General features: G+C 40.0%; 1 protein-coding gene across 1 annotated transcript; it reads right to left on the reverse strand.

The window, feature by feature from the left end:
• Positions 1 to 1,333: 1,333 nt before the first annotated feature.
• LOC104610037 (Tetratricopeptide repeat (TPR)-like superfamily protein) lies at positions 1,334 to 24,109 on the reverse strand. Its single transcript, XM_010276491.3, has 2 exons — positions 22,281 to 24,109; positions 1,334 to 1,806 (listed from the first exon to the last, which is right to left on the reverse strand). Exons 1-2 carry the CDS (start codon positions 23,957 to 23,959, stop codon positions 1,581 to 1,583), a joined length of 1,905 nt encoding a protein of 634 aa, XP_010274793.1. The 5' UTR covers positions 23,960 to 24,109; the 3' UTR covers positions 1,334 to 1,580.
• Positions 24,110 to 25,006: the final 897 nt, after the last annotated feature.

Genomic DNA, 25,006 nt, shown 5'->3' on the forward strand with positions numbered 1-25,006 from the left:
ACAAAAGTAATTTTATAAAAAGTACTTTTACATGAAAACACTTTTGTAAAAGCACTTTTATGAAAGTACTTTTACGAAATTTCATAAAAATATTTTTACAAAAGTACTTTATAAAACAATTTTATGGAAGTACTTTTACGAAGGCACTTTTATGAACATACTTTTATAAAATTCAACTATGGATAATTTTGAAAAAAAAAATTGAATATGTATAAGCACTTAAGAAAAGCTGAAATTTAGGGCTTAAAAATTAAACCCTTGTTTTTAAAATAAACAACTATTCCAGGCTTATTTTCCAAACACCAATAAATGCTTTTAATGGTGTGGTCCTAGCCTAAATAAGTAGTTATTTCGAATGAACACTTATTTTTAAGCACTCCCAAATAAGCACTAGAAATTCATTGATTCAATCTCAGAAAAGTTATTTTTCATTCATTCTGTTCATGTATAATATCATTCATTTTAGTTGATATAATTCATAATATTATATTTTGATCATTTTAATTTAATTTGTTAATGGGACAACCCGAATCTGAGGTAAAACACAATGGACAAGATTTGATCCGAACCCAAATATTAACTAATCAAATTTGGATCTAGGTTATCCGATTCTAGTAAATCCGATTGCAGCTCTAAACAAAGTAAGGTGAGACTGTATAAAGGGAAGATCCCCGACTACACAGACTACAGGGGTGAGGGGGCAAAATAGAGAAAGCAGTCTTGGGTCGACCTGGTTGTCCGACTTCAGGTTTCCCTCTTGGTCGTATCTCTGACAGTCCCTGATCCCCGCTTCCCTGTTCCTATTTAGCAGACTAGCTAACCGAGTGGCTGGTTTAGGCCCAGGGAATCCATTATTCTTCTACATCTAAATTAATCTGGAAAACCAATCACTTTCATTAGATGATCAGGAACTATTACAACATCAAGATACCAATCGGATTCAATTTTCCATAAAGACTAACTAGTTGCCTTTTTGTGGACCACTTGGATAATTGGATCCAAAAGAAAAATGAGGTATCCACCTTGAGACTACATCCATCCACCATATCTTCTTCATCACTGTTCTCCAACATAAACCTAGGACTAGGCTTGCAATGCCAATGCCAATACTGGAGAAATATAGAGCCATATCATTTACCTATTGTTTCACACTTTCAGCACAGATAGACAACAATTCCATGCAATAAGCAGTGAAGGGGCAATTGCAAAATGTCACACATTAAACTCTAAGACTAAGGACTCGGGAGTCCTTACATCTTGCTTTAACATCGCTAGAAAGGAATAAAGAAATTAAAATATTCTATAAGGTTCACAAAGGATTATATAAGAATGATTAGCAAAAATACAAATCAAGTAGATATATAAGCTGACCAGTTAAAAGTATACAAATTTCCTGAATAAGCAATTAATAACTCCTCTCAGAAGCCATTGATGTCAGTTGGCAGGAAAATTCCTAGTGAACTATCACGTACTTACCACTTTCCAGTCTGAAAACCATGGGGAGCCAATGCAAACACCAGATTTCAAAAAAAAAAAAAAAAAAAAAGAAGCTTCTGTAAGTATACAAAAAATATTCTTGGTCAATTCCCACAGACCTCAGGTTTCATGCCTCTGCTGGACGCAAGTTCACTAGTTTGAGGCAGTGGTAAAGCCTTTGTAAGGACCTCAGTTGATGGTGAACCACGAGCCTTGTTCTTTAATTGTTCTAGGAGTCGGTGAGCTTCTCTATATTCATCTCTTGCACTTGGTCCATGGCTTTCCCATGCATCAATTACTCGCTGCTGGAATTCCATTGCAAGGGCATAGCTGCTCCAACCAAGGCCATGAGATAATTGATCAAAAAACTTGTCCCAATATTAATAAAAAACACAATAACTAAAACAAGTCAGTTAACTTCATTTCATGCCACTATACATGTATTTACACAGTGTTTATATGGGCGTATATATATATATATATATATATATATATATAGATAGATAGATATATGTTTCCGCACAAGTTGTTGACAAAGTCCACCAGAATACCAAAACTGAAGAACCATTCCTAAAAATTGCAGTCTAGTAGTCTGAGACTGATACTGGAAGGTAAGCATTCATAATTAGCATATGAAAAGAAAATTACTTGGGCTTCCTTAAAATGTTATTGCCACAATATGTGAACCTTCAAGAACAGGTTGAAGAGGATGATGTTAGCTTTACAATCTTCTCTAATTAAAACGTTTCTTGTCAACACGAAATCACCAAACGTTACTATAATGTTGAAGACGTCTATCAAACAAACAGAATGATTTCCTCGGTCATGTTAAGGAAGTTCAGAATATTCCTTTTTTTTTTGGTAATCAAATATTTCATTTCATTACTACAATATTAACAACAAGAAGAGGAGCACTTAGGATATCAATGGGGACATGTTAATCAGGTAAATTTGCCACACCCTGCCCCTATTAGGATGGATGGGTTTGGTATGAGTATAATCACGTTAAGGTTAGGCTCTGGTTAGGGTGTATGCAACTATTACACTGCCACTGCACAAGTGCTTTTATATAATACATGCGAAGTGCTTTTTATGCAGATACCATATTTTCTGTATAGTAACAAAAGAAATTAATCAAACTAGAAAATAGTTACAAGAACAGGTGAGGAGATTTCACCACAAAAATGGTATAAAAGAAAATACATAACCAATAACTGAACAACTAACTTTTAGATAAAATGATGTTAGATGTCTCCCATAGACTAGCCCCAAAAGACCCTATAGAAAATCTTCAAAATCATTGTTAGCCAAAACCAACTCTACTATCATTCAGCAGATGCCAGCCACCAAATTTCTTATTTGTTGAGACTTTCAGTCAAATACACAATGGTTTCTTTATTTCCAAATATCCCAGCATACCACGAATAGAATAACACTTCATAAGATTTTAACCCTTCTCCTTCCTGGAAATGCATGTCACCTCAAAAAATCTCATTTGAAAGATCAGGCTGAAACCTTTGAATACTTGAAAGTTAAAAGAAGAAATCCCAAACGAATTTAGCAACCTCAGAATGAAGAGATGGCAAGCATCCTCTTTGAAATTTCTATACATGAAGCACAGGCTAGTCATCTGGAAGTCTAAGAGGAACAACTATGCAAATGCTTCAACCCTATTAGGAACCAGGTTACCTCATACCCCTCTTAAAGGAAAATGCTCCACTTGATTCCTGATCATTGTATTCTAAAAGGACATTAGATAAAATTTACCAGCTGAACATACCTTCCACCACCTAGCATCCAATGCTTTTTTTATTTCATTAAAAATATTCAAAAAGTACAAAGCTAACCCCTGTACAACGAGGATCTGTACAAGGATAACTTTCTATAGCTTTACAAAAACAAAATTCCAATAAAAAAAGTATGAGTATGTCTATTTCTGAACAAACAAAGAGTGATTTGCCAACGATGAAAAAACCATGCCCAACACCATTTTGAGAACCACCTCCACTTAATTCTGCCTTCCCTCAAATATTGTAGCCTTTATTTCACTCCACATTGCCCAGAACAGAGCTGCTGAAATAAATGACCTATGCCACCTTTCCAGCCTTGCCCCCTCAAATAACCAAGCACCCAAAAAGCTCTTACATTGCAGGGAAACACATCTTAACACCAAAGATATCCAACATTTAATCCCAAATCCAATAGACAAAATCACAATGTAATAAAAGATGATTAGTGGTTTCCTCTCTTCTCACACATATCCCGCATCCACCACTTCTAAATCCCTTCTGACTAGGTTGTCTCTAGTCAAAATCTTTTGTTTTCTTGTTTTTTTTTTTTTTTGATAATTGTCTCTAGTCAAAATCTTGTTCAATAGAGCTGACCAAACAAAGAAAGCCAACTTAGAAGGAACATTTCTGATCAATATTTTCACTAGGAAAATCAGAATTTTCCTCCCTTATCAAGCTGCTGCCTGCTCTAGAAAGATTGAACAGTAAACTCTCCTGATTTTTCAAACCTCCACAGCCTTTGTGTCCTCTCCCTTGCACTACTGATACTCGTGTTGTATAGTACTTATAGCAACCTGATGAGTAGGGGTGGATACAAGTTGAGCCAAGCTGAATATTAGACTATTTGAGCTCAGCTATGCATAAAAGCATAAGGCTCTAGTTCAGGATCAAGCTAGAATTCAGCTTGACTCAAAAGCTCATATAGTCAAGCTCACCTAGGCTTGAGCTTGATAGTGAGCCAAGCTTCATATAAACAATAAAAAATTATACATATAAAAAATCATTTCTTATTATACATATAAAAAAACATTTCTTACTGCATATTTAACACCCCTCATAAAATGAGGATGAGCTTTCTAATTTCCAAACTCCATCAGGCTACTGTTACATTCTGGCAGCTAGCATCCAATGTATTTGGCCCATCCAACAATGGTTGATGAAAATTGGACTTCATACAATCTAACCACCCCTTGTTTCAAACATTGATTAATGATAATCTTGTTAGAATTAACCAATAAGGTCTCAGAATAGACCCATCTCCATGCAGAAATTTAGTATACCCTGCAAACTCATTATGAAATTTCATGATCACCTTCCGAACAAAATACCCCGTAAGTTGGTGAAACTTACTTACAGAAGGATCCTTGGTTTCCTGCAAACCAAGTTTTGGAAGGATCCTTGGTGCTTTGGTTCTCTTGCTGAATCTTTTCCTCTACTTTTTCAGTGTGCATCTAACCAAGAGGCTTCTGTTGCTGAGTGTTGCAGCTTGTCTTGAGATTCAGTTATTTGGTCCCCTACCTTTAGAAGGAATCTGTTCGACTAGGAGATTGAAGAGATAATGAATATGTTGACTATTCTTCAGACTCAAATGGTTGATTTCTGCTCAGAAGATAAGTGGTATTGGAAGTGGAATCCAGATGGTGTTTTCTCTGTCAATTCTTTGGCTTCCAAACTTTGTAGAAAGGGTGCCACTGATTTCCCATGTTCTCAGGTGTGGAATCCTATTACCCCATCTAAATCCAACTTCCTGGTCTAGACTATGGTTCTGAATAAATGTCTGTCTAGAGCTAATCTTGTGAGAAGGGGCATTCATCTGTTGGACCTTTCGTGCAGTCTATGTGGGAACAATTCTGAAACTACTGACCATCTGTGCATTCACTGCTCTTCTCATCTGTGGAACCACTTTTTCAGCTCCATGAACCTAAGATGGACTATGCCAAGATCGGTAAAAGAGCTTTTGTGTTGCTGGAACATCAAAGGTCTTAACAAGAAAAGGAAGATAGTGTGGAAGACTATTCCTAGTGCTGTCTTATGGTCCATCTGGTCTGAGAGGAATAGTAGGCTTTTCTGTAATAAGGCCTTAAGTCCAGAAGATTTAATCCAGAAGGCTGTGGGCAAGTTAATCACTTGGGTGTCAGTTTCTAAGGAGTTTAGAAATTGTAATTTGTCTGTTGTTTTCCGTTCTAGGTCTTGGTGGAGTATGTAATTGCTGTATTGATCAGTCTACCTTTCTGGGACTGATCTCAGCTTGTATGTGCTGCTTTTGAATAAATAAATATTACGTTACCTTTTTCCAAAAAAAACTTACACCCCTACTAAATCCTCTAATTTTATAATTCCACTCAAGGTTCAAATTTTCGATACAGGTTGATACGCCAGTAGGGGCGTATCATCCTGTATCAAGGCTCGCTTCTCCATTTTTTTTAGTTTTTTTCAATCTGGTTCAAAGGGGTCGGTTTAAGGCCCATCTACCCCCTGAACCATGGTCTGACCTGAAACACCCACTGTAGGGGCGTATTGTGAATCCCTCAATACGATACGTATCGGCCGATACAGCCCAATACGTATTGAATTTTGAACCTTGATTCTACTAAGAACTTCAGTTCAGCCATCAATATGAACAATAAAGGAGAAAGACAATCACTTTGATGTATACCTGTAGATGCCAAAAGGTTTACAACAAAGAACCATTTACCATAATAGAAAATGAAACTGATAAAACACAAGAAAACACCAAACCCCTCTGCTTTTCTCAAACACCCATGATATGCAAGACTTCTTCAAGAAAACTCCATCATATGCTTTTTCAAATTTAAACACCAATCTAATATTATCAATTAGGGGTGTTCGGTCAGTTTGGTTCATAAATAGAACCTAACCGACATTTCAGTTAGTCAATTTTCATGAACCAAACTGAACCAGACCAAATTCAAATCGGTCCAGTTCGGTTCAGTGTTAAATCAGTTAATTTGGTTAGTTAAAATATAAATGTATGTTATATTTATATTAATAATTATTATTATTATTAAAATATATCAACATTTGTAATTAAAATACATATTATATATTATTAATATAAATAGTAATATTAGTATTAATATTAATGTTTATAATAAAATATAAATATATGTATTTATTTTGGTTAATTCAGTTTTCGGTTCAGTTAGGTTGATTTTTTCCCAAACCAAACCAAAAACCAAAGTAACCAAACTGAATTGGCTTATTCGGTTTAGTTCGGTTCAGTTTTGAGTTTGATAACCAAATTTGAACACACTTAATATCAACCTTGGATCCTCATCCTTGAATCAATGCATTTACTTGCTATAAAGACCTTTCGGAAATTGTCTTCCTTCCACAATTGATGTTTGATACGGAACGTTCTAATGTGGAGATCTGAGTAGTGAAAGGATGATGTTAGGGCCAGATTTGGTATGACCATATGAAGATGAAGGGGGAGTTTTTCTTTTTTTTTCTTTTTCTTTTTTTTTATGGTTCTGGCCTTCTGGGTCCTGATAGAGAGTTTTTCCTTCTTTGTTTTGGGAGATATCTTGTCACCTAGCTTGTAACTTTGAATTCTTTAATAAAAAATTTTCTTTTTTATTTATAACCATAAAACAAAAAAAAAAGAAATTTTATGCAGAAGTGCCCTCGAGAATCTGTGGAGTTCCAGACTCAAATGCATGTCCAGCACAACATATCATCCATTTAGGAGAGTCCATGCAACATTTGATAGCAACAAACTTCAAACCCTGGGTACTCTGACCTCCTCTTTCACCCTTGGCAATCTCTCCAGCAACCCAACCCAATACCTCCCCTTCTATCCCACTTCACTACCACCTCCATCATTTAAATTAATCCCTGAAAACCTATGGACTAACCCACCCTTCCCTTACCCACACCCCCTTCTACTTCACCCTCATGACCTTCCCCTCCGGCCCTCCCTACAACTGCTTCCTTCCCTTAGAGTTTTCTTTTTCCTCAAGCTCAAGAATAGCATCTTAGAAACTTCCTCCACTCCTAAACATGGTTCAAAGTATTGATACACCTTTGTGTATCAGCAAGGGTGTATCAGAAGGTGTATCAATGCTTAAACCATGCAATTTGTTTTTCAAAATTTCATTTTTATAAATATTTTTATATCATTTAATAAATAAAACAAAAGGGTTCCTAAAAACACCTTTAAATAGGTGTATCAGAACCCTTCCAATATGACACGATATGCCTGATATGGGGCGTATCATATCGATACTTTGAACCTTGCTCCTAAACATAAGAAACCCAAAGCTCCCTACATGAATATTCTTATCAATGATCTTACTAATATCAATAGACCTCTTAATGAGCTATCTCATCCACATGCACCTTCATTACTTCTTTCGTAGATGTTTCCTGAACATTTACATTTTGCTCCCCTTCTTGTTCACCACTCCGTCCCTAATGAACATCATCATCAGCTATTGGCCTTGTAAAGGCTATTCTACAATATACAAATTGATCTGGACTTTCAGTTTATTTAATATTTTTCGTAAAGCCTTCCAAATTATCAGATTCCTCTCTATCAAGGCTACAGCTAGATACAACAATCCCGGCTTTCACAGACATATATTATCATTGACTCCAAAATTAACCTCCTTTTTTCTGAAAGGTAAAAGCACAATTTTATTAAAGAAAAGAGAAAACTGAGTACAACCGCTTAACAGGTGCTATGATAGTACCCTACAAAGAAACTACAACAGTAATATCTTGAGAAACAACCAACAAAACATAAAAGGCAGAAAACCCTCCTTACAAGCACTGGACACCACCCCCAGAAGCTCCACCAAAAGCACATTCAATCTTCCCTGTCAAACATATCATCTTGCCCTCCTTCATCATTCCAAATTCCCCCCTTTCCCCTGCAGAAGATTCCATAAGTCCTCCCTTCTCTTAAGTTCTTCAAAAATTCTTCTTGTAAAAGACTCCCCTCTCAAAAAGAACAACCCAAACTCCACCTCTCTGTCAACAATTTCTTTCAAGTTTATACTACCTTTCTCCATCCCTCCCCTATCAGCACCACCTTGCCCCCAACCTCCCCCACCTGTCCTTTGCAACCACTCTCCTCCTCCATAAAAGTAGCACTTTTCCCAGATTCCCCCATAGGAGGAGACAATGATAGATTCTTTTTCCCATCAACACCTTGACCTTGCAAATCCTGATTCTCCCCAACAGGGTCAACACAATTAAGATTTCTGAACTTAACCCCTTTTCTTTTGTAAATCCTTTTGAAGTTGCTGGTAGGCCCTCAGTATTTTAGTAACATGCACAATGTAGGTTTTACTTGAAACTCTAGACTACTTTGGTACCACTGAAACAAGCTCCTTCTCACCCACATTTACCCCCCTCTTTCGACCCAAATCAACACCCACTTTACCCACTTCCACTTCATCAACCACTTCACCTCCTAAACTTCAGCATAATCATCAACCACATCTTGACTAATCTCATTAATCAATAGATCATCAGAAAACATATTCTATTGATTACAAATATTATTATCAGTCAAATCATCTTCTCACTTATTCCACTCAGACTCATGTCTACCTTTAATGAGAAACCAGCATCTCTCTCATTCAATGCCACACCCTGATCTTCCTCATTTTCCAACCCAACATTCTTCATCTCTTCACTGAATGACTCCACATAAATCCATCAAAACCAACGCCCTCCAGATGAGTTTTTATCTTTGTTTACCATACTATTTTTATTTATTCAGTTTTTATTAGTATTTTCATTTTTATCTCATCCCGTCTCAATGGTTGAGAGTTTTTGGTACCCTGTAATTGAAATATTCTCCAAGAGGTTAGCAAATTGGAAGAGGAATTACATCTCTTTAGGGGGATAACCTTAATCAAGTCAACCTTAACCAACCTACCAGTTTATTTCCTGTCTACCTTTAGAGTACCAATGAAAGTAGCTAACCAGTTAGAGAAGTAATGAGGGATTTCTTGTGGGAACCAGGGGATACTAAGAAGGATCACTTAGTGAAGTGGGAGGTGGTTTCTAGGAGTAGGGATGATGGGAGCCTTGGGTTAGGAAATATAAGATTAAGAAACATGGCTTTGCTGGGGAAATGGATTTGGAGACTACCGATGGAACAGGACAGACTTTGGCCTAGAGTGATTGTTAGTATTCATGGATTGGAAGATAACGGTTGGGATGCAGGACTCGACCCTAGGGCTTCTCAGTGTTCTCCTTGGAAAGCTATTCAAAGTATTTTGCCTCTTATGCTTCCTTATTTCAAATATGATGTTTGCACTGGAAATAAAGTCTTGTTTTGGGAAGATGTTTGGGTTGGTGAAAACTCCCTTAGAGATAGATTTCCTTCTATTTACTCCTTGTCTGAAAACAAAAGAAAAGTGATCTCTTCAGTGTTTGTTGATAACTCCTGGGATTTGGGCTTGAGAAGAGGTCTAAGGGATTCTGAAATGGGGATGGTTGATGATTTGATCACTCAGTTAGGGGAAGTCTTTCTTGATCAGTCCTGTAGAGATAGCAGAATTTGGAAACCTTCCCATTCATCAAAAAAAAAAAAAAATGGAAACCTTCCCCTTCTGGTTTTTTCAATTGCTCTTCTTCCTATAACATTTTTCTTCATACCTCTAACCTTGTAGGGAACTTTCCTTCAAAGGAGGTGTGGGGTAGCCCTGTACCCCCTAAAATTCAGGCCTTTTGTTGGGAAGTGGTACTCCAAAAAATCAACACCTTGGATTTATTGCAGAAAAAGAGGCCAAATATGTGCCTCTCTCCCCATGTTTGTTGCCTCTATTTGGGTTCTGGTGAGACAATTTCACATTTACTAATCTCATGTCCCTTTGTGTTCTTTATTTGGTCTTGGTTCTCTTCTCTCTTTGGCTGCAGGTGAACTCCCTCCTCAAGCGTGGCAAACCTCTTTGGTCCAACTTTTTATAGGCAACCAACGGTTCGTGGAAGGATTATGTGGAGAGCCACTAGAGCTACTATATTGTGGTCAGTGTGGGAGGAAAGAAACAATAGGATCTTTAAAGGCAGGCGTACATCCAAGGAAGAGGTTGTGGAAGGAATAACTACTAAGGTTATCCATTGGTTGAAATCCTGTGATCTTTTTAAGGATTTCTCAGTTGAAGACATCTATAGAAGTTGGGGTATTGTGGCATCTACTACTACTTCCAAAGCTATGATACAAGAAGTTTGGTCCCCACTGGCACAACAAAGGGGGAAATTGAACTTTGATGGAAGCTCTAGGTAATCCAGGCCCATCTAGCATAGGAGGTGTTTTCAGAGATAATGAAGGCAAGATAATGGCTTTGTTTTCAGGTCCAATAGGAGTTGGAGATTCCTTAAGAGCGGAAATCTTGGCACTACATCAAGGTGTAAAACTGGCCAAACAATTGGGGCTACAGCAAATTGAGATAGAGGGAGACTCCAAGTTAGTAATTGGGTGGATGCAATCAGGGCAGCTGGGAATTTAACCTGTTTTATTTACAGGTCAATTGACCCAACCCATACCAAACACAATCAGTTGACATCCATGTGGAGCTGATAGAGTAAGACAAGGCAACCATTTGAATTGAATCTGTCAAAGAACCATTCAACCTTGAAGAAATAGTTGGTTAGCCACTAGTGTGGGGTTCCATACCCACACTCAGGCTCTAGTTTGTGGTTTCATACCCACACCTATTTGTTTCTAATTTCTTTTATTAGTAGTTTCTATTTTCTTTTATTAGAAGTTTCCAATTCTTTTAAGTTGGGCCGGCTAGCTTTATTGTTTCTAATTTTTGTTTATTTCCTATTCTTGTAAGGAACCTAAAGCTATAAATAAAGAAGTGTATGGGGTGGCAGATCATTAACCACCGAGCCCCTTCTTTCTTTTCTCCTCTCTCTCTCTCTCTCTCTCTCTCTCTTTTCTTCTCTTCGGACCTGTATTACTTCTTTAATACAGTAAACAGTTCTTCTTCTTCTTTCAAGTTGGTATCAGAACCTTCGATCTAGGGTTTCTCGTGTGGATTTAATTCAGCCAACAACATGAGAATTGTTTAGGGCTGAAAGTTCAAAAAGATCCTTACTTCGGCTGATTCTTGGAGGTTGCAAGAAGGCTTTAGCAGCTGTCCTAAGATTGGAGAGAGCTTCTTGTAATCAGGAAGAATCAGGCAGGAATTGAGTGATCAAGATCGATTCTTGATCAAGATTGGAGGTGCCGATCAGCTTTTTCTTGGTTCTTTAATCAAGATTCAAGGTGCTGACAATAATCGATTGATCAAGTTTGAAGACTGAAGGTAGCAATCAGTTTTTTGGGCATTTTTCTTCATAAAGTAAGTACCTTTTCTTAAGATTGATACTCAAAAGGACTTTGTTATTCATTCAGAGAGGTATGGATAGAAAATCTCAGGGCTGATACCAATCAGTCCAAGACTGATATCAATCCCGGGACAGTAGTTGACTGTTATCTAACTGCAAAATCATTGTCCTAGGTCGGCTGTTATCAGCCTTGAAAAACAGTTTTTCTTGTCACAGTAGTTTAAAGCCTCTTCTTAACTTAGAATGGAGTACAAGAACCTAGGGAAAGGTGTTTTTGGGACTGGTGGTTCAGGTAACATGACTGAAAACACATTTCAGATTACAACTGTTAAGTTTGATAGATCAAACTACTTGGAATGGGCCCAATCAGCCATGATGGCTATTGGGGGTAGAGGAAAATTGAACTTCTTGCTAGGGGATGTGAAGGAACCCTCCAAGGAGGACCCTACTTATGCTAGGTGGGTCCAATAGAATTTTTTGGTGATGACATGGTTGTGCAACTCTATGCAGTCACACATCAACCGAAACTACTTGTGGGCCAAAACAGCTAAAGAAATATGGGATGTTATGAAGGAAACCTACTCTCAACCCCTTAATGTTGCTAGGGTTTATGAGCTAAAATGTGAGGTTAAAAATCTGAGGCAAGGAGAGAAGCATGTCTCTATTTACTTTTCAACCTTAAAATCCCTGTGGCATGAAATTGACCATCTTGAAACAATTGAGTGGAAGAGTCAGAAAGATGCACAAACATATAGAAAGCAGGTTGAAACTAACAGAGTTTTTGAGTTCCTAGCTGGTCTGAATTCTGAATATTACAATGTAAGACAACAGTTGTTGACAAGAGATAGTGTGACTTTATCACAAGCCTATTCCCTAGTGCATAGTGAAGAAACTAGGAGAAAGGTTATGTTGTAGCAACAGCCCCCCGAATCAGCCTTGGCAGCAGTTAGACCTAAATCTGGGGGGGATAAGGAGAAGATGGAGGCTAAGAAGGACTTAGTATGTGAACACTGCAAGAAACCTAAACATACTAAGGACACCTATTGGAAGTTGCATCCTCATCTAATTCCAGCAAAGCTCAGAAATAAGAAAGGGAATGCTAATATGGCTGTCAACACTGATAGTACAACTTCATCAGGCACAAGAGGCACTCCTCTAGATACCGTAGTTGTAGTCTGAGCTACTCTAACCTAGCTAGAAAATGAATTTAGTGATTCAGCTCAGCCTACATCAGCTCAACAGCCTACTTCAGCCCTTGCTCATACAGGTACAAGAACTACTGCTTGCCATGCTTTTGTCCTAGGTAATACTAGACCTTCCTAGGTAATAGATTTAGGTGCTTCAGATCATATGACCAACATATCTACTCTTTTTAGTACCTATTGTTTATCCTCTGGGAGAAACAAAGTTTATATTGCTAATGGCTCTCTTGTACTAATTTCTGGCAAGGGAGACATCAAATTATCAGATACCATCATCCTATCCTCAGTTTTGCATGTTCCCAAGCTTATTGCTAACTTACTTTCAATTAGTAGTATTACTAAAAATCAAAACTGTCCAGTAACCTTTTTCCCTAATCGGTGTATTTTTCAGGATCTAGAAACGAAGAAGGTGATTGGCATTGGCCGTGAGATGAATGGAGTCTACCTACTGGAACATTCATAGGGGGGAGCAGAGTGAAGCAGGGAAATTGTTTGTTTCTCAGTCTTGTAGTAAGATTATGCTTTGGAACAACCGCTTAGGTCATTTATCTTTTTGGTCTTTAAAGAGTCTTTTTCCAAACTTGTTTGAGTCAGTATAAGTGTCTAGGTTAAAATGTGAAAGTTGTGAACTTGCAAAACATAGTAGATCATCTTATCCTTTAAGTAACAAAAGAAGCAACATTCCTTTTGAGATTGTGCATACCGATGTTTGGGGGCCCTACCATACTCCCACCATGGGGGGGTACAGATATTTCTTATTATTTGTTGATGACTATACCCGTTTTTCATGGGTCTATCTTATGCACTCTCGAGATGAGGTCCCTTCTCTGACCCAAGCTTTCCATTACATGATCCTAACTCAATTTGAAACCAAGATCAAGATTCTTAGATCTGATAATGCCAAGGAATACTTGCAAAACCCTTGGCATCCTATCTCCTTGATCATGGGATCATTCATCAGAGCATTTGTCCTTACATACCTCAGCAAAACGGGGTTGCTGAGAGAAAAAACAGGCATATTTTAGAGGTAGCCAAAAGCATCATGCTCAACTCCAATGTTCCCATACACTTCTGGGGAGATGCAATCCGTACAGCCATATACTTGATTAACAGGGTTCCTTCACAGATCCTAAACATGCAAACCTCGTTCAGTTTTCTATATCCAGATAAGGACCTATTCACTATTCCCCTCAAAACTTTTGGGTGTACTTGTTTTGTTCAAATCCTTGGACCTCACCGCTCCAAGTTTGATCCCAAAGCCACTAAGTGTATTTTCCTTGGGTATGCACAAAATCAAAAGGGATATTGTTGTTATAAGCCAGTTTCAAGGAAGTGCTTTGTGTCCATGGATGTCACCTTCTTTGAGAATATGCCCTACTATCATAAGGCTTCTCCTCAGGGGGAGAATAGTGAGGAAGGGATTTTAGTTTCAACTCCAAGAATTCCTTTACCCGTCCCGGTTACTGAGGGGGGAGTTGCGAAGAAGGTTGTCAAAAATGCAAGGAGTTGAGAGTGTATCACAGAAAGTGGTGAAGGCAGGTTGATTCTCGTACTCAACAACAATCCAGTCCAATTCCAACATCTTCTACAACTCCAGATCCAAACACTACTACTGCTCCCACTGTTGATTCCACTGTTACAGATGTTCAGCCTTCACCGACAAATGACCTTGATCTTCCAACTACTATTCATAAAGGGAAGCGTCGTTGCACCTCATCCACTGCCCATTGCATCTCCAAGTTCCTTTCCTATAATTGTCTCTCAGAATCCTACAGATCTTACTTGGCATCTATTTCTACTACTCCTATACCCAGAAAAGTGCAAGAAGCTCTTTTGATACCTAAATGGAAGGAAGCAATGCAAGTAGAGATGGATGCTCTTGTCAAGAACAACACATGGGAACTAGTTAACCAACCTGAAGGGAAGAAACTTGTTGGATGCAAATGGGTGTTTACTGTGAAATGTAATGCTGATGGTACTGTAGAGAGGTATAAGGCCAGATTGGTTGCAAAGGGATTCATACAAACTTATGGCATAGACTATACAGAAACCTTTGCACCTGTTGCAAAAATGAACACTATCAGAGTTCTTCTATCCATTGCTGCGAACTTCTCATGGCCACTATTTTAGCTGGATGTTAAGAATGCCTTCCTCAACTGAGACTTGCAAGAGGAAGTATACATGGAGTTACTTCCTATTTTTTATAGTACAGAAGCAGGAAAGAAAGTTTGCCTTTTGAAGAAGGCCTTGTACGAGATGAAACAATCCCTGAGAACTTGGTTTGATAGGTTTAGACTGGCTTTGGACAAATTCGGATACATACAGGCTCAGTCAGATCACACTCTCTTCTTTAAGAAGACAGGCCATTTCCTAACTCTACTTGTAGTCTATGTTGATGACATTGTGATAACAGGAAGTGACACTAGTGAAATTGAAACCCTTAAACAACACTTTCATAAGCAATTTGAAGTGAAAGACCTAGGAAAGTTACACTATTTCCTAGGAATTGAGGTAGTTTGATCTAAGCATGGCATTTTCATCTCCCAAAGGAAGTATGTTCTAGACTTATTGGAAGAAACTAGCAAGTTAGGAGTGAAACCTACTGATACTCCCATTGAACTTAACCATAAGATAAGTGCAAAAAGTGGAGAACTCTTTGAGGACAGGGCTATGTATCAAAGGCTGGTTGGGAAACTTCTTTATCTCTATCTAATCCGACCAGATATTTCTTATGCCATTAGTGTTGTCAATCAATACATGCATTCTCCTAGGACCACCCATCTCCTTGCAGTAGAAAGGATCCTTGCCTACTTAAAGAGATGTCCAGGGAGAGGTATACTCTTCAAGAATAATGGTCATATGAAAATAGAAGTGTATACAGATGCGGATTGGGCTGGATGTGTTGACGATAGGAGGTCCACCTCTGGATATTGTGCATTTGTGGGGGGAAATCTTGTTTCCTAGAGAAGCAAGAAACAAAATGTTGTTGCTCGCTCCAGTGCAGAAGCAGAATACAGATCCATAGCCAATGGTGTTGCAGAAGTGTTATGGCTGAGATCCTTTGTAAAGACTACTGGAACAGACCAACAGAAAGCAATTAATCAGTTTTACAAGAGGAGGCCACGTCAGCACAACTAATCGTCCACTTGCAACAGCTATAACAGAAAGAAATCAAAGATTGTAAACAGTATAAGTAGTGAAGCACAAAGAGAAATAAGATAGGAATTCTTTCGGCATTAATCTCTCTCTGTCTCTCTCTCTCTCTCTCTCTCCTTCCAATGAACTTAGGAGGTTGGATCCCTCGAAGAGCCCTGAGTTAGGCAAGTTCCTAACAAGTTGGTAACAGAGCTAGCATGACCAACACAAGAAACACGTCAGTAGACACCCGAGTGGATCAGATGGAGGTAGAGATCCATCGAATGTCTTCAGATCTCAAAGAAATGAATGAAGGTTTCACTGCTCTCCTCAATCGGCTGAAGCAGGTGGCAACGAACAACAACAGAGGAAGCCAAGAAGAGCGCAGCAATGAAAACAACCGCAAAACAAGGCCGGCGGCAACGAAAGCAGCCAAAATCGATTTCCCCATCTTCTCAGGTGGCGACCCAACTCCCTGGATTCTCAGAGCCGACGGTACTTCGATTACCATGAGACACATGGGCAAGACAGGGTAGCTCTAGCTTCTACGCATCTTGAAGGGGAAGCTATCCTCTGGTTTCAATGGTACCGACGGGGGCACCCTCGTCAAACTTGGGCAGACTTCACTGATGCCATGACTATCCATTTTGGATCGTCTGGGTTCGAAGATCATGATGAGAGTTTGGCAAAGCTATGGCAGGTGGGATCAGTTAATGATTACCAGACGGAGTTCAAAAAGCTGGTCGTGAGAGTCCAAGGGTGGACGAAGAAGGCGTTGGTGGGAAGCTTCGTCGACGGCCTGAAAGAAGAACTGCGACTGGAAGTGAAGGCGATGCAGCCCACTTCGGTCATAAATGCGGCAACGCTAGCAAGATTGTATGAGGATAAGTTCGCTCGAGCAAGAAAGGTGCAACGGCCATGGGGTCCAGGAACCAAGACGACAGCACCAGACAAGGAGGAAGGAATATTGGGCCCAGGCCCATTGGTTCCTTTCAAACGGCTGTCCTGGGCAGAGATGCAAGCCCGCAAAGACAAAGGACTTTGTTACAACTGCGAAGAGAAATTCGGATCGGGCCATCGGTGCAAGAAACAACAAGCATTTCTCCTCCAAACAGATGCCAAAGAGGAAGACGACCTCACCGGTTACGGGGAATCTAACCCAGGGTGGGAAATACAACCCAATGGCACACCTGAAATATCTTTACAAGCCCTTACGGGACTTGCGTCCCCTCAAATAATGAGTTGCAGGGCTAATCCAGGGACGCCAAGTGTCGATCCTCATAGACAGTGGCAGCTCCCTTGACTTCATAACTCAAGTCTTGGTGGATAAAATGGGACTCCTGGTTCAACCAACAACGGCTTTTACGGTTCATGTGGCCAATGGCAATAGCCTATCCTGCAATAGCATTTGCATGGGCTTACCACTAAAAGTTCAGGGTCACCAGTTTGTGGTGGACCTATATCCTCTTCATCTCAGTGGAGTGGACGTGGTGCTAGGCATTCAATGGTTAAGACACCTAGGGCCCGTGATCTGTGACTGGGCCCGTCTCACCATGGACTTCACATCAGGGAACTCTATAATCCATCTACAAGGGCAAACATGCAAGGGTCCAAGGCCCATCAATCTTGCAACATTAACAAAGAAAATGGGAGATCGGGATCAGCCCATATTCATGCACATGGACTCAAATTGGACCAGCCTATATTTAGCTAACAGCAGCCCAGCCCAAATGGGCCTAGAGACTTCCAAAGCCGCCTACAACAACTCCTTCAGCAATATGGCAGCGTGTTCGAAGAACCCCAAGAACTTCCACCACGTTTGGAGCATGACCACCGCATCCCCCTCATGCCAAGAGCTGCCCCAACCAATGTAAGACCTTACCGATACCCTTACTTTCAAAAATTTGAAATCGGGAAGCAAGTTCAAGATATGCTTAAGCAAGGGATAATACAGCCCAGTCACAGCCCATTCTCTTCACCAGTATTATTAGTCAAAAAGAAGGATGGGACGTGGCAATTTTGTATTGATTACAAAGCCCTTAACAATATCACCATTAAAGACTGATTTCCAATACCGGTCATTGATGAGCTGCTTGATGAACTCAGTCAGGCCACCATATTCTCAAAATTAGATTTACGAGCTAGGTATCATCAAATAAGGGTACATAGGGAGGATGTTCACAAAACAGCTTTCAGAACACAATGATGTCCACTATGAGTTCCTGGTCATGCCATTTGGGCTGACCAATGCTCTAGCCACATTTCAAGCATTAATGAACGACATATTCCGACCATATTTACGTAAGTTCATCCTTGTTTTCTTTGATGACATATTGGTCTATAGCCCCAATTGGGAGAAGCATCTGAATCATCTACAGGTCACCCTTGCAACACTTGAGGCCCACCAGTTGTTCGCTAAAGAGTCCAAGTGCTCCTTTGGACAAAACCAAGTTCACTACTTGGGACATGTTGTAGAGAACGGAACTGTAGCAGCCGACCCAGATAAAATCTCCAATATAATGGGCTGGCCGCAACGCAAAAGTGTGAAAGAGTTGAGGGCCTTCTTGGGCTTGACTAGGTACTACTGCCACTTCATCAAAAACTACGGCCTAATAGCTACCCTGTTGACCTAATTGCTGAAACAAGATGCTTTTCACTAGTCAACCCAGGCCCAACAAGCTTTTGAGCAGTTGAGAGAAGTAGTTGTGAGCCCTCCAACATTAGCATTGCTTGATTTCAAAAAGACTTCATCATTGAATGTGATGCCTCCAGTCAAGGTGTTGGGGTTGTTCTCATGCAAGAGGAGTGACCACTAGCCTTTTTCAGCAAGGCCTTAACATCACAAAAGTGGGCCAAATCAGTTTATGAACGAGAATTAATAGCAGTGGCCTTAGTAGTCCAACGTTGGCGATCCTACGTGCTCGGTAGACAGTTCATAATTCAGATCGACCATCAAAGTTTGAAGTTCTTATTGGATCAATCAGTCCTATCCCCAGAACAACAACAATGGATATCCAAGCTACCAGGGTACAACTACATAATTGAGTACAAAGCAGGGGCTGCTAATCAGGTGGCTGACGCCCTCTCACGGCACCCACAATCATTTTAGTTACTAGTATCTTCCTCAACTTCTCCACTCCTAGATCTACTTCGAAAAGAAGCCCAATCCCATAGGGAGTTACAGCAGTTGAAGGCCCAAGTATTGGCAAATCCCTCACTGCACCCCAGGTACACCATTAAGAATGATCTACTCTTCTTCAAGGGACGCACGAAAATTCCGGCAGATTCTGCTCATCTCAGGAAACTCCTGGAATTATTCCATGCCTCACTCACAGGTGGCCACTCCAGCATCCTACGAACACAAAAACGCATCGCCACACAATTCCATTGGAAAGGCATGCGTCCATCTATCTAGAACTTCATAGCCGGGTGTGCAGTATGCCAACAAAACAAGTCGGCCACTACAACACCAGCAGGCCTCTTGCAACCACTCCCAATACCAACCCAAGTCTGGGATGATATATCAATGGATTTCATCACAGGATTGCCCATTTCTGCCGGCAAAACAGTTATCCTTGTGGTAGTGGATAGATTGACGAAATATAGTCATTTCCTACCTCTATCCACCCATTTACAGCAGTCACAGTTGCTGAATTGTTCCTCCGGGAAATTGTGCGCCTACACGGGCTCCCCAACTCAATTATATCAGACAGGGACCCTATTTTTATGAGCCATTTCTGGGCTGAGCTTTTTCGCCTGCACGGGGCTAAACTCTTCAAGTCAACTAGCTACCACCCCCAATCTGATGGACATACAGAGGCGGTTAACAAGAGTCTCAAAACACATCTGAGATGCTTCGCGGGAGATCGACCAAGACAATGGGTGAAGTGGATCCACTGGGCTGAATGGTGGTCCAACACCACTTTCCATAGCACCGTTGGGATGACACCCTTCAGAGCTCTATATGGTCGGGACCCTCCCCCTCTACTTCCTTATGAAAAAGGGACCACCACAGTAGTGGCCTTAGAAGAACAGCTGACGCAACGAGATGAGGTGTTAAAGAACTGAGACATCATCTCTTACAGGCACAGCAATGGATGAAGCACACCTATGATAAACATCACAAGAATGTCCAATATGAAGTCGATGATTGGGTGTTTCTCAAATTACAACCTTTCAGACAGATTTCAGTTGCAAGCCAACAGTGGAACAAACTCAGCTCACGCTATTTTGGACCATTTAAAATCCTTGAGAGAATAGGGTCAGTGGCCTACAAGCTGGACCTTCCGGCAACATCAAAACTGCACCCGGTATTCCATATCTCCTTACTGAAGAAAGGGCCGAAGCCAGGAGTCATTACAAGTGCGACCCTTCCCACATTTTCAGATGAAGGACAAGGTGCAAACTGAGCCAACCCGCATCATTGATTTCAGATGGGTGCGTCGGGGTGGAAGAGTCATCCAGAAGCATTAGTTGTTTGGTCTAAACTCCCAGAAGAGGATGCAACCTGGGAATCCTACTTAGATATGCAATCAAATCTTCCCACATTAGACCTTGGGGGCAAGGTCGCTCTAAAGGAGGGGGGGATTGTAAAGACTACTGGAACAGACCAACAAAAAGCACTTAATCAGTTTTACAAGAGGAGGCCACGTCAACACAACTAATTGTCCACTTGCAACAGCTATAACAGAAAGAAATCAAAGATTGTAAACAGTATAAGTAGTGAAACACAAAGAGAAATAAGACAGGAATTCTTTCGGCATTAATCTCTCTCTCTCTCTCCTTCCAACGAATTCAGAAGGTTGGCTCCCTCGAAGAGCCCTGAGTTAGGCAGGTTCCTAACATCCATGCTTAATGAGTTGGAGGTTGATTATGAGAAGCCTTTGATGATATATTGTGATAATCAAGCTACAATTAATATTGTCCACAACCCAATACAGCATGACAAGACTAAGCATATTGAGGTTGACAGACATTTTATCCGAGAGTCGCATCTCAAGAAGTATGCCTTCCTTGCATTGCCTCAGACATACAGTTAGCTGATCTCTTCACCAAAGCAATCACAAAAAGCAAATTGGAGACAGATCTACGCAAGTTGGCATGACAAATATCTACTCCCAACTTGAGGGGGAGTGAAGAAATAGTTGGTTAGCCACGAGTGTGGGTAACTCAGGCTCTAGTGTGTGTAGTTTCATACCCACACCTAGTTGTTTCTAATTTCTTTTATTAGTAGTTTCTAATTTCTTTTATTAGTAGTTTCTATTTTCTTTTATTAGAAGTTTCTAATTCTTTTAAGTTGGGCCAGCTGGCCTTATTGTTTCTAATTTTTGTTTTGTTTCTAAATTTTGTAAGGAACCTAAAGCTATAAATAAAGAAGTGTATGGGGCGGCAGATCATTAACCACCGAAGAACCCCCTCTCTCTCTCTCTCTCTCTCTCTCTCTTTCTTCTTTGAACCTGTATTACTTCTCTAATATAGTAAACAGTTTTTCTTCTTCTTCTTTCAAGTAACCTAAAAGCTTAAGCTGTTAAGTGAGGTCCTTGAATAGGTTTTATTCTCTAACATGCCCCCTCACACGAAAGCCCATTGGGCTTGAAGCATGTGCTGAAACTTAATTAATTATAATGGGGGTGATGAGAATCGAACACTAGACCACTTGGTCAAAGTGGCTCTGATACCATGTCAAAGAACCATTCAACCTAAAAGCTTAAGCTGTTAAGTGAGGTCCTTGAATAGGTTTTATTCTCTAACAGAATCTTTGGAATACGCTAATCAACTGAAGAAGTGAAGAGACAGCAATATACAGAAAGATAGGGACATGGACAAGAAAAGCATGTGCTGAAACTTAATTAATTATAATGGGGGTGAGGAGAATCGAACACTAGACCACTTGGTCAAAGTGGCTCTGATACCATGTCAAAGAACCATTCAACCTAAAATCTTAAGCTGTTAAGTGAGGTCCTTGAATAGGTTTTATTCCTTAACAGAATCTTTGGAATAAGCTAATCAACTGAAGAAGTGAAGAGACAGCAATATACAGAAAGATAGGGACATGGACAAGGAAAACATGTAGATATTTTGCAGTATGAACAAATCCACTGCAGAGAATATCAATAACTGAAAAAGTCCCTTATTAAGCTTGTTATATACAAGCTCCTATAAAGCCCACCACCAGATCTGAAAGTTTAAGACCCCTACCCACCATTAGATATCCTTATCTAACTACGCAGACCAATCACAGACTGGATTGGCAATTCAAAAAGCATGTCAAAATAACATAAATTGCATTAGTATTCACCAACACACGAAAGAAAAATAGCACAATACATAGAAAGGGCAGTTTAAAACTAGAAAGCATTCTTACCTCCCCATGGCTGCATAAGCTTTTGAAAGATTCTGGCATGCTTCAATTGAATCTGCATGATGCGGACCAAGTGATACATCCATAATGTCCTTGGCAACTGCAAACATCTGGGCAGCAGACTGAGGTCTGTCCAGCTCTAAGTAGACTGCTCCCAAATTGTTATAGATATATCCCACTCCAAAATGTTTTGGCCCAAAACTCTCCTTCAACCTTTCTGCTGCACTCTCCAAGTATGGAATTGCCTGTGGAACCTTACCTGTCAACAGTAGTAGCCAACCTATCCGTGCAGAAACACTCCCTTCTGAATGCTGTTCTTGTGGGAGTTTCTCAAGTATGGCCAGACATCTCTTTAATAGTGAGATTGCAATTTCAAAGTCATTCATTGTCTCATACAACATAGATATTTCCATGTAAGCTTCAGCAACTTCTATGGGTGATACGGTTTCTTTTTTATCAAGAATACCACAGGATATCTCTAGACACCTCTTTGAATCAGCAAACTTCTCCTGATTACACAAGGCTTTTGCCATTGAAATAAACACAAGGGCTCGGTTTTCACTCTCCTTATCTGTCTGCTGAACAACACCCTTTAAAGTGTTAATTGCCTCATCATACTTTCCCAAGGCAATTTGCATATTGGCAGCATCAATCTCTGCACGCAACAGATCAGAACTTAGGCCCCAATTCTTTAAGACCTTCTGTGAGAGTTCATTCTGCTCTAATGCCTTCTCATGCTCTTCCAAGCCACAATAAATAACACCAAGAAGACGTCTATCGTGTGCAACCTCAACTGAGTTGTTGCCCAATTGAGCCTTGTGTATTTCCAATGCCTTCAAACAAAAAGGCAAAGCCTCTTTGAAATTCAAAACTGCCACATAGGCCTCTGCCAAGTCCCTATTAGCAATACCCAATTCTCTACTATCCGCCTCCAGAGCCATCTCTTTTAATTCCAAACACTTTCTAAGATTACCCAGAGCCTCCTCCCTTCGACCCATTGCTGTCTTTGTGTTTGCTAAATCAAGCTGAACAGCATGAAGAACAGGTCTGATATCACTAGCATCATATCCCTCTTCCTCCAATCTCCCCAGTATCCTATTAGCTCTATTTAGATACCCTAAGCTATCGTTAAATTTCTTCAATTTATAACTAGCAGAACCCATCAAATGTAAAGTCATTGCGACTGATAAAGAAACTTTATTATCGCGGTCTAATATCTTTAAGGCTCTATTAGCGAAATCTAGAGACTTCTCAGGGTCCGTACCTTCTTGGTCGAGCTTAAGGCCTACTTTCAGACATGCCAGCCCAAGCTCGTTCTCACTGAAAACCGATTCCATATCTTTGAAAGCTCTGAGAATCTCTTCAGTTGTCGTTGCAGATTCAAATTCTTCTTCAATTTCATTTTTCTCTTTGATTTTTCTCTGTCTGGAGGACAGATGAGGTGACTGCTCAACAAGGGTATCAAGATTTCGAGACGGGTGATTCTGAAATTGATACTTTTTGTTCTTAAAGAGCAACAATCCACGGGTTCTTTTACAGGATTTGAGATGGGAAGGAGAGAAGGGTAATGGGTTCTCCGTGAGGGGTAACGGAGTGGCGTCTGAGATGAAATCTCTGCAGAAAACTGAATTGGTTCTGCATCGGGTGAGATGTGAAAGAAGAGAAGATGACGCTCTTCTCATGACTGAAGAGAGGATTTAACCTGCGCCTTTCTGGTTTCAGAAAGAGATGAACTATGCCCGTTAAACCCTTGAAAAACCTGTTGGAGATGTCTAAACTTCAGTGTTGGTGAAGTATGAGTGTATGACTTTGCACACTATGCATACGAAGGGAGCGTGGGAAAAAAAAGGAAGTGCAGAATGCTAAGGCTACGCGAGAGTGTCGCCGTAACATGTACGATGAATTAATAAGGGAAGGGAAAATTCGCGATAGGTACTTTAGCCCGAGTGCCAATGTAGTATCCGAACTTTAAAATCAGTTAGAAGACAAAAAAACTTAAATACCCCTCAGCTATTTCAAGTAATGCATGAACCGTATAAATCACTGTTCACACTTGCAGTTAATGAGATTCCGAAAACCAGCTTCCTCACGCTGGTGATGTCAAGCAAAATGCATAGAAAAGTTGAAATGGACGCTCGAACACAACGACGAAAAAATTGAAATCGAAGAATCCAGTGCCATTGCCGAAAAGACGACTCCTGTTACTGTGACGATTTTAGATTAGACTACAATATGGATTGATGGATTTCCTCAATTTTATTTGTTGTCGTGGAGAGGTGGATGAATACAATTACAATCTTGGAAAATACAGACACAACTTCACCTCTTTCTTCGCAACTTCACCTTTCCAATTAAGCAAGCTGAAGAGCTAAGCAAAACTAGAGTTTGAATGCACTGATGATGAACCTGTGATTGTGAAGACCTTTTAAATTTCATACTATTTTTTTCCGATCTAAATTTTAACTTTTGAGGGAAGGAATAAAAATAGAGTACTTTATTATGATATGGGTATTATTTTTATCTGTTTCAATCGGTTATTAAGAGAAACTGAGCAAGTGACGTATTTGGTTTGGATTCTCTCTTCTGGAGAGAAGATGAGGGAAAAGTTACAATTTTTCATCTGGGCTTTGTTTCTCTGCGGTTCCTGTCTCGGTAGATTTGTGGTGGAAAAGAATAGCTTACGGGTGACTTCACCGCAGTCATTGAAAGGTGTTTACGAATGCGCAACT

This window comes from Nelumbo nucifera, chromosome 1 (genome assembly GCF_055504915.1).
Source record: "Nelumbo nucifera cultivar China Antique chromosome 1, China Antique-T2T, whole genome shotgun sequence".
NCBI lineage: Eukaryota > Viridiplantae > Streptophyta > Magnoliopsida > Proteales > Nelumbonaceae > Nelumbo > Nelumbo nucifera.